Raw genomic sequence first — 15,000 nt, 5'->3', positions numbered from 1 at the left:
GTTAATAAAACTTGTATAACAGTAGCTTATTCGGCAAAACGAAACCAGAACAAAGTAAAATGATTTAACAAAATATATGATTACCCGAGCGTCCTCTGTGAGCCTCAATTATTTAACAGAATCAACTATTATGAAAGTAACGTGAATTGTCGTAAATATAATGTAATACAATTATCTATAAAATAAGTATCCGAGATGAATGTAAATTAATGTAAAATATGACAAAAAGCCTTAAATGACGTAAAATGACCTATATTTTCTAAACTACGTTAAGGTGTTGTCTGTTATGAGGCGTAATTTATCTCTAAAAGCCGTTGAGTAAAATAAATAAATATATTTAAAATGAATAACACTCCCAGACACCTTCAAGAAAAAAAAATCAAACTTTGAAAAAAAGACCGTTAAAATCTTGCTAACTAAGGCGCCAGCTGGCTTATTCGCCCCTCAAAAATTCGAACTGTTCGAAGCACAAAGAGGAAACCTTGGAAAATCATAACCGCAAGAGTTTTTTTTATACATATGACATATTTCGAGATCGAAGCACAATGGGTAATATTCATGAAACAATAAATACAATAGTTTTATTAACAATCTCATCAACATCATGGATGGCAGCAATAAAAGATTGGTGTGTACCGTAAGTGAGCGGGAATCAACCCTTACGTGTTTGAGCGCCGCCCGCTAGATGGCCCAGTTTCGAGTCAGGATTCGGAACCATGTTTTACGATATAAACAAACCATTTCCGGTATCATAAGGCGTTAGTAAATCCGGCCCCACAGGTATCGATGGTGTTGATGGAACAGGTAGGGTATTAGGGTAGAGAATCAGGGGTAGGTATGAGGACGTAAGACTAAGTAAAAAAACGAAAAGGAGATAAATAAACGTAAGTCAGTGAAATGAAGGAAATGGGTAAGCGATTGCGGATGGACTAGGAAAACGGAGAACGAGGAAGGGATTAGCATGCGAGAAAAAAAGGATGGGAAAAAATAATCGCAAAGAATACGAGGAATTAGGAAAGGTTAACGAAAGGAAAAGGAAAGAATGCGTTGGAGAGAAAGAATAAAATACCATAATGCAGGAATAGGAAAAGTAGATAAACGATATTAGCATGGAGGGGGGAAAGAAAAGAAAGAGAAAGGGGGAAACGAGGATAAATGAAAGCAAACGAGAGGAGTGAACGAAGAAGGAAGAGAAAACGAGAGAGTCGGGAGAAGAGACGAAAGATAGTGAACGAAGTAGAGTGGCCGACCTTTTGTGAGATCTACTTTTTCTACAGTGACCCTGATGCTATCAACCAACCTCAGATTCAGACATATTTCATAAATGTAACTGTAACAGTGTGACATCATTATAAATGTATATATAACTTATTCCCAGAAAGAAAAGGGAAGTATAATAATCCAAGTATCATGAGTACCTGGACATGCTATTGCAGCTATTTGCATGACAACTTCTGAGGGACGTATTATTAACAGGTATAGTTGTGTGATCGACTTAAAACAGGCTTTTGGTTGACCAGTCGATCGACTGACTGGCCACTCCTGGAGTAGAGGTTTCAGAGAAGGGCAAAGGACAGAGAGAGAAGAGGGAGGGAGGAAGAGAGGAAGGAAGGAAGGGGGGGGGGGGGTACGAAAAGATACGGGTGGAAAGAATTCAGATGAAAGGGGAGACGAAAACAAAAGGGAGGTGTAGGGGAGACTAAGGGAAACTAGGGTAAAGAGGATAAGGCGAGGTCTAGGGTGGAGGGAAGGTGGGGGTTGACCTCACATTATGTATGTGCAATTTAAAACCGCATACATAAATGCATTTGCACATATGTATGTATAAGCGTTCACTCAAAAAATGTGTTTGTAATGATGTCTTATATGTATGACCTTATAATGGAACTGACGTACGAATAGTCATCTATGGAAAATGAATACGAGTTAATAACACTCATAACTTTTTATTTACATATATAACAATCACAAAAAGTGAGCAAATAAGTAGTCTCGTACAAAATGCTTTACAAAAATATAGTAAATTTCCTGATGTTACAAACGTATCACAGTTGTGCTTGTATGAAATCCTTAGTCTATAACATGAAAAAAATCACAGACAATGTTTAAGCCTTTTTGGCTTCTTTGATCTTTTCGCAGAATCTTTGTACACAATACAAATTTTCAAACAGCAGTCAGGACATTCGGTGGACAATCTGAAGTTAGTCGTGTTCAGTGTAAACATTGTGGCACAGAGAGTGTAGTAACACATAGGACACTCCTCAGGGGCTTTTTCACTGGGATAGTGATACACTACTTGGTTCTCCTCTGGCTCTGGGGAACTTGTCGAAAGTCTCTTTGAAAGTCCGAAGCTCCTTTCATATTCTTGATTTTCTGAAATACTCGCGGAGAATTCGCACATTTCAGGCTCCTCAACCATGCTTGCGAAGGTGTCGTCACTATTAGGTTCCCATAAAGTGCGTTGTTGCGGTGTGTCTGCTACTGGTTCCTGAGTGTAAGTACTAGCGTTATCACCACCATCTTCAAATTGCTCATTGGAGACTTCTGAGGCATCGTTATCGTGAGCGTCTTTTTCACTATACAAATCGCTTTCGAACATCTGGAGATTCAATGTCTTCTCTCGTAGTATTTGCTTGGCACCTCTAGTTACAGTGCCGTCTGTCAATGGCTGAGAGTGTTCCTGATACTGTTCCAGTGCTTCGTTGATGCTTATTCCTTCCACCTGCGGTTCTTCTTGTCTTTCGCTCTGACTGCTAATGAGATCATAGAACGTGGATCCACTCGCGTCCCTGCTTGTCTCTCGCCCTCTGATTTCCTCATGTGAGTTCTTTCGAATATCATTGTTTACTTCACTGTTGGCTTCTTCCTGTGTCTCTCTTGGGAAAACATCTTCCATATGAATTTCTTCCTGTGTAGCCCCTAGAGTAACACTCTTATCCTCTTCCATATGAATTTCCTCCTGTGTAGCCCCTAGAGTAAAATCATTAACTTCTTCCTTATAAATCTCCTGTGTAGCCCCTAGAGTAACACTACTATCCTCTTCCATATGAATTTCCTCCTGTGTAGCCCCTAGAGTAAAATCATTAACTTCTTCCTTATAAATCTCCTGTGTAGCCCCTACAGTAACACTATTATCCTCTTCCATATGAATTTCCTCCTGTGTAGCCCCTAGAGTAAACTTATTAACTTCTTCCTTATTAATCTCTTCCTGTGTAGTCCCTAGAGTAACCTCTTCGTTATTAATTTCCTCCTGTGTATCACCTAGGATAACGTTGTTACCCTCTTCCCTATTAATTTCTTCCCGTGTGTCCCTTAGAATACCACTGGTCGCCTCTTCCAAGTTGGTTTCTTCCTCTGTATCTCCAGGAATAACACTGGCCACCACTTCCCTATTGATCGCTTCCTGTGCATCTTCTGGCTTATTCATACTTTTTACATATTCGGAGCATTTCCTGAATGCAGATTTCCATGGCTTGTAAAACCGAAGTAGTGACAGCTTTTTCATGTAGTTCTCCAGTTCATCTGTAATGTCAGAAGTTGACGGAGGAGCACAGTCCTCTGTTCTATTACTCACTAAAGATTGTTCCAAACTATACACTAAGAATTCCACAGGACAATCAGCCCAAGAGGCAAGTCTGTGTTTTCTTTTACTGGCACCACACTCCACATTGCTGTGTCTGACAATCTTGAAGTCTTCGCACGACCTCACTACATGACCACACTCTATGCATTTCAAGTTCCCGAAAAACATGTGCTCGTACACGTTGTTTCCTGCCGCCATTCTATTGCACAAAAAGCAGTTCACTTCGAAATCGAACGAGATATGTGGGAAACCTTGTGGGGTCTTTCGAAAGAGGCCGGACAGGCACTTCCCTTTCCTGGAAAACATTCGCCTTGGAGGTTTGAACACGTTGGCCTTTGGCGTGGGATCGCTGGGTACGGGATCGCTGGGTCTTCTTGCGTCAACGGCATTTTCTGTTAGGGCAGTTTGTTCGCTGGTCGTGGGAGGTTCTTCGGGCTCAAGCGAAACAGGGCTTCTTATAGTAGAAGAAACCGTTGGATCTCCTACGGCTTGGTTTTGGAAGTGAGCATTAGTGGCTTGGGGAGAGCCTAAGTTAGTCACCGGCTCGTTATTCTCGTGGGTCAGTCGAGTACTTTCTGGGGGCTGCTGATAAGGGTTGCTGTCCGGGCGAGTAGGATGAACACTGGCAGCATTTTGCGCACTCCAATTCTGCATGTTATACAAAGGGTCTGGTGAAGTTACTGGCGACGTCTTAATTGTCTGGGAACTTGTTATGGACTCCACGCAAGAGGGCGATTCGATGTTTGATACGGAATTTCTAAGAGCCCTTGAGCTGCTGTAAGCGGATCTGGGGTCTCTCCTTAGAACTGGGATTTTGAAGGAAAGTCTGGAATCTGCGAAATTCACTTCGACGGAGGCACTTTCCGGAGAGGCACTCGAGGCTCTGGATTGATTCGGATCGTACTGGGCATTCTTATTGGACTGGTTGCAAGGAAGGCCGGGGCTGTGTTGGGGATTCACTGCAGAATTCAGTCGACTCTGGTATTGCATGAGTTTTCGTCTCATTTCTTGGAAGTAAGCGCTATTCCGGTTTTGGAAATCTATTTGATCGACCTGGGAATGGTGCGGAGCTTGCATTTTGTATCTATGCTGTTGCATCACTTCCATAAACTCCCTGATTTCTTCTTGTACTTTATTTCCCGTGACTGGTTGCATACTGGTACCTGCAGGCTGGGGCCGTTTATACCCAAGGAACTGGACGTCTGAATTGCCTTCCGCTGATACCAGTGATGTACCATACCTCCCCTGTGGCGCACCAGGCGACACGTGCGCCACAGGGTACCCCGTCGGACGTGGTGGTACCTGGGGGCTTCCACCAAACTGCTGCTGGGGCGGGAAGGGAGGGCGGCTGGGGGCGATCCACTGGTTCCCCTGACCGGATGCCAAGGCCGGGGCGCCCCTCGGCCTCAGCGCCGTGGCACTATAAGCCGCATAATCCCTGGGGGCCCACTGCACCGGGGGCGGCTGGCGGGGGAACATGGCGGCGCTCCGGGTGACGTTCACCTGTGGGGGGACAGAACGCATCAGGAACACATCGCCGTTCCGTACGCTACTGCACGGTTGATGTTCCTCTGGGTGTGTGTGTGTGTGTGTGTGTGTGTGTGTGTGTGTGTGTGTGTGTGTGTGTGTGTGTGTGTGTGTGTGTGTGTGTGTGTGTGTTACAACTAGCTTGAAGTCTGATTACTTATCAATTCGATGTAACATCTTTTCACTGCTCAAACACTTTAAATCTTTATATCAATTTATTCAAGAATATCATTCATTTCATCTAAAGAATGGTCAAACATGGTATGAAAAAATAAATCTAAAAAAATGTACATATAAGTGTATATTTATAATCGGACAGCATAAAATTATACTGATATAGGTGTACATTGATATATGAAGTAACAAGAAAAGAACAAATAGATGCTCAATTAACTTAAAACCTAACCATATCCAAAAAAAAGGAGATCGTGCTATCAATCAAAAAAAGTGATAAAATGTTTTCAATTCATTAATCATAGATACGAATTTTTTTTACTCATCATATAACACAGACAAAGCAAACTCAAAATCCCAATATCACATTAACCAACAAGTATTTTTATTTTTCATCTTTCCCCTAAATTCAAAATTCGCGCTTAGAAATCATTCTATGTGGGAGTGCGTGTGAATCTGTGTGTGTCTGTGCGTCGAGTGAGTGAAAATCATTGGTTGTAGGTAGTATACACAGGAAAGAAAGAAAATATGCATAGAAAAACATATATGAAATAATTACGCACACACACACACAAACAAAGAATATATGCCTAAAAATGCATACACGAAATAATTACGCGCACACACAAACACACACACACACACACACACACACACACACACACACACACACACACACACACAAGCACACGCACGAACACACACACACACAAATATAAATCACTTGTCCTTACCCTTTTTTGAACAAAGATAGGGCCTGTCACGGGATGCTGGAACGCAAAGGGCTAGGAAGTTCCATTTAACCTGTAGTGTGTTGCGTCGCCATCAGAGGACACCTTCGAAGTTTGTCATCTGGAAAAAAAAAGTTTTTAATACATCAAACTATGTTTTATTTGTTACTTATCATTATTATAATTTTGTCATATATATATATATATATATATATATATATATATATATATATATATATATATATATATTTGGGGTTTGCTATTATTATGATTTTACTTAATAAGATAATAGTTGTAGATTTGACATGCAATCAAGTTATTATGCAGTTTCCTCTCGTGTATCTTTCAGCATAAATAGATGTAATAAAGCATTAGATCCCACTACTGCGACCACTGTAAACGGGGCCTGAGGTAGGGGCCGTGTGCAAAGAAGTCGCTCCTGGCAAGAATTTGCAAACTTAGGTAGCGGTGAAGAGTCAATAGACGTCTTATTAAAGGCCGTGTCACACTAGCACTTTTCCGTCAATTTTTTTGACAATTTTATTTAACACAAATACAAACATTCTCGAATATAGCGCTTGATTTGACTTTGCTTGGCTGAAAAAAGTTGACGGAAAGGCTTTCAGACGGAAACGATCATTATCGTCTGACAGGAGAATCAACAATTCGCTCAAAAATTGACAAATTTTCAGATAATTGTCAAAAAATTGACGGAAAAAGTGCTAGTGTGACGGCACATTTACTAACTTATAGCAAGTTTATTGACGGGAGAGAGAAACAGCTGGCAGACAGAGATTCAATCCGGACAGAGAGCTATAGGCTGTCCGTCTGTCGCTCGCAGAAAGACAGACAGTAAGAAACAGACAGACAGAGAGGGATGAGGGAGACACATCACTCATATTATCATCCTAGATAGACTCACTCATTACTAATCACCAAAACTAAGACAATAACCAGGAACCACGAACTACCACAATACTAACAATAACAACAAAATATCACAACAAAAGTTACAAAATTAACAATAACAAGGAACCACAATACCAACAAAAACAACTAAAAATCACAAAATATCACAACAAAAACTACAAAATTAACAAAAACCACGAACTAACACAACCCTAACAATAACAACTAAAAATCACAAAATATCACAACAAAAGTTACAAATTTAACACTAACCACGAACTACCACAACCCTAACAATAACAACTAAAAATCACATAATATCACAACAAAAACTACAAATTACCATAGAGAGAACGAAGGCCAGGGGTGTAGAAAATGTGGTCGTGTAGTCAAGTCGTTTCATAATGAGCTGGAACGGCAGAGGTCGACCCAAACGCACGTTCTGCAAGAATGGTCCCGTGTTAACTTCTACAAGGTTGTTATGTAAGCCAAAGGGGGTTATGATTTTGGTAGCGTTGATAAGCTTGTTTCTTTGTTTCGAAAAGTTACCAAGATATTGCATATTTTACTGGTAGTGTTAGTTAGCTTGTTTGTTTGTTTCAAAAACTTACCAACAGATTTTTATGCATATTTTACCGGCAGTGTTGATTAGCTTGTTTCTTTGTTTCAAAAAGTTACCAACAGATTTTTAGGCATATTTTACCGGCAGTGTTGGTTAGCTTGTTTGTTTGTTTCAAAACTTACCAACAGATTTTTATGCATATTTTACCAAAAGTCTACCTTAACCTAACTTATATGCCATTAAATTTTGGTAGTGATCCAGAACCAGAATATATATATTTTTTTTATGATTGCATCAATTACCCCTACTGTATTGGAAATACATTATCATCATTACGGACGTCACCAGTGTAGTTAAGAAAGAGGTGATTTTCATTTAATTCTTCAAGTGCCAATATCTTTATTGCATCAGTGACCCCATTGCCTTGACGGATGTAAAAAAATAAATATATACAATGAAACGAAATGAAAAGAAAAGAAAACGAAACAAAACATTAAAATGAAACAAAACAAAGCAAAATAGAAAAGAAAATGAAATAAGGTAAGATAATATAAAACAAAAAACAAAATAATGATGACAATGGCAATGACAATGACAATGATGATGATGATAATACAACGGTAAAAACAATAACCGTAAATTAAGAATAATAAATCAGTAGAACTAAGTTAAGGGACAAAAACAGGTCGTATAAATTAAGGAGACTAATTATAATGATTATAACAATAACAATAATTATAACTTTCATAATCATTATATTTACTATTGACATTATAATGAATTATCATTATTATTATTACTATTATTTCTATCATTATCGTTATTATCACTTTTATCCTTTTTATTATTATTATTAACACTTAAAAATGATAATGATGATAATGCTAATAGCCGTAATAACAAAAAAATAGCAATAATAATAATGATGATAGTCACAAGAATAACAACAGCAGTAGTAGTAGTAGTAGTAATTATGATGATGATGATGATGATGATGATGATTGATGATGATGATGATAATAACAATAATAACAGCAGTAACGGTAGCAGCAGCAGTTATAGTAGTAGTAGTAGTAGTTGTAGTAGTGTTAGCAGCAGCAGCAGTAGTAATAACAGTAATTGTAATAATAATGATAATGATGATAATAACAGTGATCAGGGTAAAAATACGGGCAACGATGATGATGATGATGATGATGATGATGATGATGATAATGATGATAATGATGATAATAAGGCTCACACATTCACACTCTCACACACTGTAAAACTCGCCACCCATTGCTAAAAATTCTCACCGCAAGTGTTATTATTACCTCCACGTTCCCTTGGTAAATGACAACAGCTGCAGCCATATTCCTGCAGTCACTCGAAGGGTTAGTCTTCACCACGCGAACTACACGAGGCGGAACCGGATACCACAAATAACGAGCGAAACCACCTGGTACGAGACGCCAAAATTGAAATAAAGAAAGAGAAAAAAAAAAACAAAGAAAAATATGAAAAAAGAAAAAGAAGAAAAAGAAAAGAAAAAGAAGAAAAACAAAAGAAAAAGAGGCGCCCTGAGACTCGAAGTGGTACCACGTAGGGTACCAACAGAAGCGAAAGAAAGGGAATTACAGTCTGGGAACAAGAAATTAAGGCGGGTGGCAAGTAGGGAGAGGGAGGGAGAGGGAGGGAGAGAGAGAGAGAGAGAGAGAGAGAGAGAGAGAGAGAGAGAAAGAGAGAGAGAGAGAGAGAGAGAGAGAGACAGAGAGAGAGAGAGAGAGAGAGGTGGGGGAGAAGGTAACTATTGAGAGAGAGAGAGAGAGAGAGAGAGAGAGAGAGAGAGAGAGAGAGAGAGAGAGAGAGAGAGAGAGAGAGAGAGAGAGAGAGAGAGAGAGAGAGAAGAGAGAAGAGAGAGAGAGGGGGGGGAGAAAAAAAATGGTTAGGTCGGATTTTATGAAGATTTACGATGATGTTAGATGCAATGATTTTAAGGTGAGGTAAAATACTGTCACCCTCGCCCCCCCTCTCTCTCTCTGTCTCTCGCTCTCTTTCTCTCTCTCTGTCTCTCGCTCTCTTTCTCTCTCTCTCTCTCATAAGTGATGGAAGATAATGGACAGGAACTAGAAATGGAAGATAGTAACACTGAGCTTGACTATTTTGTTATTACTTTTATTTGCTTCTCTTATCACTATTCTTTTATGTGATATCGAATTAATCTATTTTAACTTGTGAGATATCAAATAATTAATTATTTATATGATTGTTATTTTGTTTTATAATATTTGAGTCATAAAGATGTAACGTTTCTTTGAATGTTGGTTTTGTTTTTAGCAAGTTCGTGACTGTGAGTCATAACAGTGAGTCATAACTGTAGTTGTACGTAACGTGTCAAGAACCCTAATACTGTCTGGTCTATTTTAGTCCGTATAATCTTTGATATTGTAGGTATGTTAAATTACATTGATAATTATCAATTTATTATTTTTTTTACAAGATTTAACTCAATTCTTGTAATGCACAGATGAATAGCATTAGCATTGTCATTATAAAATCCATTGATAAATTATTCTAAGTTAGACTACAATTATTGATAACACTAACATTTATTAATCTAACATAGTGCTTCGATACTGAAGTGAATTTAAGGAAATGTTGTGGAATAGGGAGCCACAACATTCTTATACCCTTAACCTTCCACATCTTTTCCTATCGACCATATCCATACACAAATTACATATTGCACATTCAGTACTACACATTCAATATCAACTCACATGTATCCATTATGAACCTTCACGTATCTCCACATATGTAATTAGCCACACCAGGAAAGGGTGGTAGAAACATAATCGCTAGACCTCACGCCATCTCGAATGTTTGGGCGTGTCTTTCGCTTCAAAATTGCCTCGTATGGTCTCACATTCTTGCTTTACCCTGTGTGAGAGACGTGTCTTGCCTCCTTGTTTTACCCTGTGTGAGAGACGTGTCTTGCCACCTTGCTTTACCCTGTGTGAGAGACGTGTCTTGCCTCCTTGCTTTACCCTGTGTGAAAGACGTACCCTGTGAAGTGATACAGCCTTCTACGAGACAGACAGACATAACCTTCTTCCTTCCACGGGCAAAACTCGACTGTCTCTCGCCAATAAACTGTCTGCCGCTCCTTTATCGTCTCTAACGTGCTGCATCAACACACACACACACACACAAACACAGTACAAACACACACACACACACACACACACACACACACACACACACACACACACACACACACACACACACACACACACACACACACACACACACACACACACACTCTGCAGTAGGAACAGCGAAAGGAAGAATAAGAAAACACACGAACATGCCGGAGGCCTTTTCATTTCCTGTTGACATAAATTTCTCTCTCTCTCTCTCTCTCTCTCTCTCTCTCTCTCTCTCTCTCTCTATATATATATATATATATATATATATATATATATATATATATATATATATAGAGAGAGAGAGAGAGAGAGAGAGAGAGAGAGAGAGAGAGGTGATTTGTTGATTCATTCACTTAAAAACGGTCTAGCTTGGCCACGTTGGCGATCCTCCGACGTAAAAAAAATGCCGTGAAGTAACCGTAGATTTTCTCGACAATCACAAGCGCGAGATATGACCTTGACGAAGGAATAACAGGAATAACCTGTCATGTCAGGTTATTCCAGTCATTCCTACTATACATGGTGGAACTGTCATGCCAGGTTATTCCTGTCCTTCCTACTATACACAGGAGGAGAGAGTGTAGTGAACGGTCACCGCTATTGACTGCCACCAACGTTTTCTAGCGCACTATGGACAAATATGAAAAAAGTAATAGACGACGACCTACCATCATTTGCCAATCTTAATTGCCAAACGACCAAACAAGCAATCCCAAGTAAACCTGTAACTAACCCGCGTAATGTTAACCTGACCAGCAGAGGGGAAGGTCGAAGCAGACGAGAAACGGGACAACCAAGGAGGAAGACCCTGATGACCTCAATAATTTTCAGGTAAATCTATCCCTTGTTTGCCCATACAACTTTCTCCCTTTCTCCCGTAATAACGCGAGTAGGGACTCATTGTAGTGACCGTTAAGTGGGGTTAACAAAGAGTGAGAAACTTTCATTGGATTATTCTGAACAGGAGTAATAAAGCCTTCGTGATTAGCGTACCGGTTTGTTTAGCATTGTTTTATTTATGTAATTTGATTGATATACCCATGGAGGAGGAGTGCGAGGAGGGAAAGAAAGGGACGGAGTGGGAGGCAATGGTGTATATGAAAAAAATAACGATAACATTCTAAAATACGAAAACTTACTTTTTTCATGAGTAATCACTACCGCTGTACGACCACTTTTTATTTCTCGATAACGTTCTAAAACACTTTTTCATACAACCCTAAGGGAGAGCAAGAACTATCACTCCTCACGCCACACGAGTCAGGACCACACTGACGAGCGCGCGTGTCAGAGCCGCGAGACAAATACCGGAGCAGCTGGGTGAGCCTTTTTCTGACCTGCGATTGGCTAGTCACTGCCACGTGACCACCGACGAGTCCCCGCCCCTTACCTTACCTTTGTCTTAGTACTGTCAGCAGGAAAATTTGTATTTGCTATGCTCATGACGAGGCACGTATAGCTTAGTAACATGACATATTATGAACTATCGTTATTGCATTGCACCTTTGACGCTGTCACACTGGTAACCTTGAAACAAGATTTCACATGCATACACACGCGAGCGCACGCATAAATATTTCTCTTTTGAAACTGTTGTCTCTAAAACAACCATGTAACTGCCAACATGCCCCATGGCGTGCGCCCACATGAGTTCCATGTGTTAACTATACCATATTGGCGTAGTCCTCCCAAAATCGTGTTTATGCTCTAGATTTTACCTTGTTAGATACCGTTATGTTTTCAGTGACGCAATTTACACACACACACACACACACACACACACACACACACACACACACACACACACATACACACACACACACACACACACACACGCACGCACACGTACACACACACACATATATATTTGTGTGCAGTGTTTAAGAAATGCCATTCTCGGTTCTCTCCCAGATGTCTGCGGATTCACCTTTTGTGTGGAGGGTCCAAGGGAAGGATTTGTACATCGCATAAAAATACTACTTAGCAACAAGTATCCCTTTTAAGTCAAAATGAAAGTCAAGGATGTTCTTCATACAATTTGATTGTCAATACCGACTTGAGTTACTGCCTGTTATGCTGACAAAAGAATCTTTAAAAATGCGTCAGCAAAGCTTTATAAATAAATAATAAAAACGCTTTAGGAAAAAAAAACTCATTGAGATATCAATAAATACATCTAGGATGGAAGAGCGTTCAATAAAAGTGGTGTGTGTGTGTGTGTGTGTGTCTGTGTGTGTGTCTGTGTGTGTCTGTGTGTGTGTGTGTGTGTGTGTGTGTGTGTGTGTATGTGTGTCAGAATCTAGAGTGATGGGACAGTGAGGTCACATGACCTAGAGTGACCCGAGACAGACATTTAAAGCAAGGTCCCTTTGACTGTTCACACGCACCTGTGTCTTTGTGCGTCTAATCTTGATAAAAAAGAGTGAGCGGCAGAGAAAGAAGTATTTAGCGTGAAAAAATAATAAATACATAAATAAGTAATAATGACAAGAAAATAAATGAAATAATCATATATATATATATATATATATATATATATATATATATATATATATATACAATATATATATACAATATATATACAATATATATATATATAATATATATATATATATATATATATATATATATATATATATATATATATATATATAATACAGCACATGACGCTGAAATAATCTTCAAATCAAACTATCCTGCTATAGTCACCATCATTTTTTTTTTTTTTTTTTTTTTTTTTGGTAAATCAAATTCAGCCAGAAGGACCTATTACACTAGCACTTTTTAAGCCCATTTTTGTTTATCTGTCTGTGGGGGGGGGGGTCTCAAGATGCACCTTCATGCATTATAAATCATTTTTTCTTTTCTCTGTAAAAATAAGTACGGTTTCATCCTCAAGTCAAATAAACTGAACTTCATACTAATAAAACTTTAGTTTACCTTGAAACATCTGAAGTTTGATTAAAATACCTGAAGTTAAACAAAAAACAATTGGAAGTTTAATTTTCTATATGAAATTCAGTATAAAAAAAATGTTTTAATGGACTGATTACCAATACAAATAAATTATATAGCATATCTAAGGCTCTGTGGTAAAGTAAATGATAATTAATAGTGTTAATAATAAAAAGTTCAATTTCAAAAGTTTCAGATCTCCAATTTAATGACAATAAATGTTTTAGTCTCTTGTAGTAATTGTGAAAAACAATATCATTTTGCACCGTTATGTTATAAATTATTCTTTGCTTTCGCTCATTCCATATGCCTATCGGATAAATATTCATTCAAGATCATATTCCTTTGGACAAAAAGTATATTTGATGTGAATTGTATTAAGGAAATGTCCTCTACATTATAAGTCACACATAAAAGGAATGTTATTAATTATCATGGAAGTTTTGCCTAATTATTTCCATGTAGTTGGTTTGGTACTACAGGAGATTACATCAATTCTCCACGCATACTAAGCCATAAATACTCTTTATCGTGTATCTCTGGTGTGAATTTTCCTTAATCCTGCAACAAAGGAAAATCACCATTATAGTAGCGTCACACCTTGTATTCTTTATTCACTTTAATACAATAAGTGTCCATTTATTACGTATCTTTTCATTTTTCTGGTATATTTAGTAAATTAATTGCACACACGATGGAGAATTGTATAAGTAGTACTTTTTTGTGGAGAAAATACATGTAAAGTAGACATACATACAAATGCTGTTCTCATGTTGATAAAATAAAGTTAATGATTATGGCTTATATATGCATAATTCTTTTGACTTGCACTGCCATCAACGGATTATACACACACACACATATATATAGTTTGTTTTTCAACAAACTCCTGTTTTTTTTTTGTTTTTTTTTTTTAATAACATCTCAGATGTTTAATAAATATCACATGTTTTAAATCAAACTTTGGATATCAAATGCATTCTTTTACCTTCTGTCGTTGTAATGTGGGGGTTGACTGGTTACAATACGAAGGCGATAAATATCACATGTTTTAAATCAAACTTAGGATATCAAATGCATTTTTTTTACCTTCTGTCGTTTTAATGTGGGAGTTGTTACAATACGACGGTGAAAAGGCACTGTAAGTATACATCCATCACAACATAGAATGAAGGAAATTAATAAGGTCGCTACCAAGGTCTAACGCCATCACATTCGCTCCATGCAAAACGCCTTAGTTTCATGAAACAATGTAAACATCAAAGGCTCTATCACACTCGCACTCTTTCCGTTAACTCTTACGTTCCTGTGTGAACAAAACAATGTTGACACTTTGTTTTTATTTTTCATTTATAGTAATACATTCAT

At 38.3% G+C, this 15,000-nt stretch overlaps 1 protein-coding gene across 5 annotated transcripts in view; it reads right to left on the bottom strand.

The window, feature by feature from the left end:
* Positions 1-1,930: 1,930 nt before the first annotated feature.
* The window catches only part of LOC113814319 (uncharacterized), a 16,888-nt gene continuing 3,818 nt past the window's right edge, over positions 1,931-15,000 (bottom strand). Inside the window, exons 1-5 of one of the 5 annotated variants that reach the window (XM_027366367.2) lie at positions 11,817-11,950; positions 8,803-8,927; positions 7,268-7,366; positions 6,019-6,136; positions 1,931-5,086 (exon numbers count right to left, since the gene is read on the bottom strand). In XM_027366367.2, coding sequence (XP_027222168.2) covers positions 2,093-5,062 — 2,970 coding nt within the window. In that variant the 5' untranslated portion in view covers positions 5,063-5,086; positions 6,019-6,136; positions 7,268-7,366; positions 8,803-8,927; positions 11,817-11,950 and the 3' untranslated portion in view covers positions 1,931-2,092. Of the gene's footprint in view, positions 5,087-6,018; positions 6,137-7,267; positions 7,367-8,784; positions 8,928-11,816; positions 11,951-15,000 lie in introns of those variants that run through there. The other 4 variants (XM_070115658.1, XM_070115659.1, XM_070115657.1 and 1 more) reach the window with 4 other exon arrangements.

This window comes from Penaeus vannamei, chromosome 37 (genome assembly GCF_042767895.1).
Source record: "Penaeus vannamei isolate JL-2024 chromosome 37, ASM4276789v1, whole genome shotgun sequence".
NCBI classification, from domain to species: domain Eukaryota; kingdom Metazoa; phylum Arthropoda; class Malacostraca; order Decapoda; family Penaeidae; genus Penaeus; species Penaeus vannamei.
This window is presented reverse-complemented; position numbering and strand designations above follow the sequence as displayed.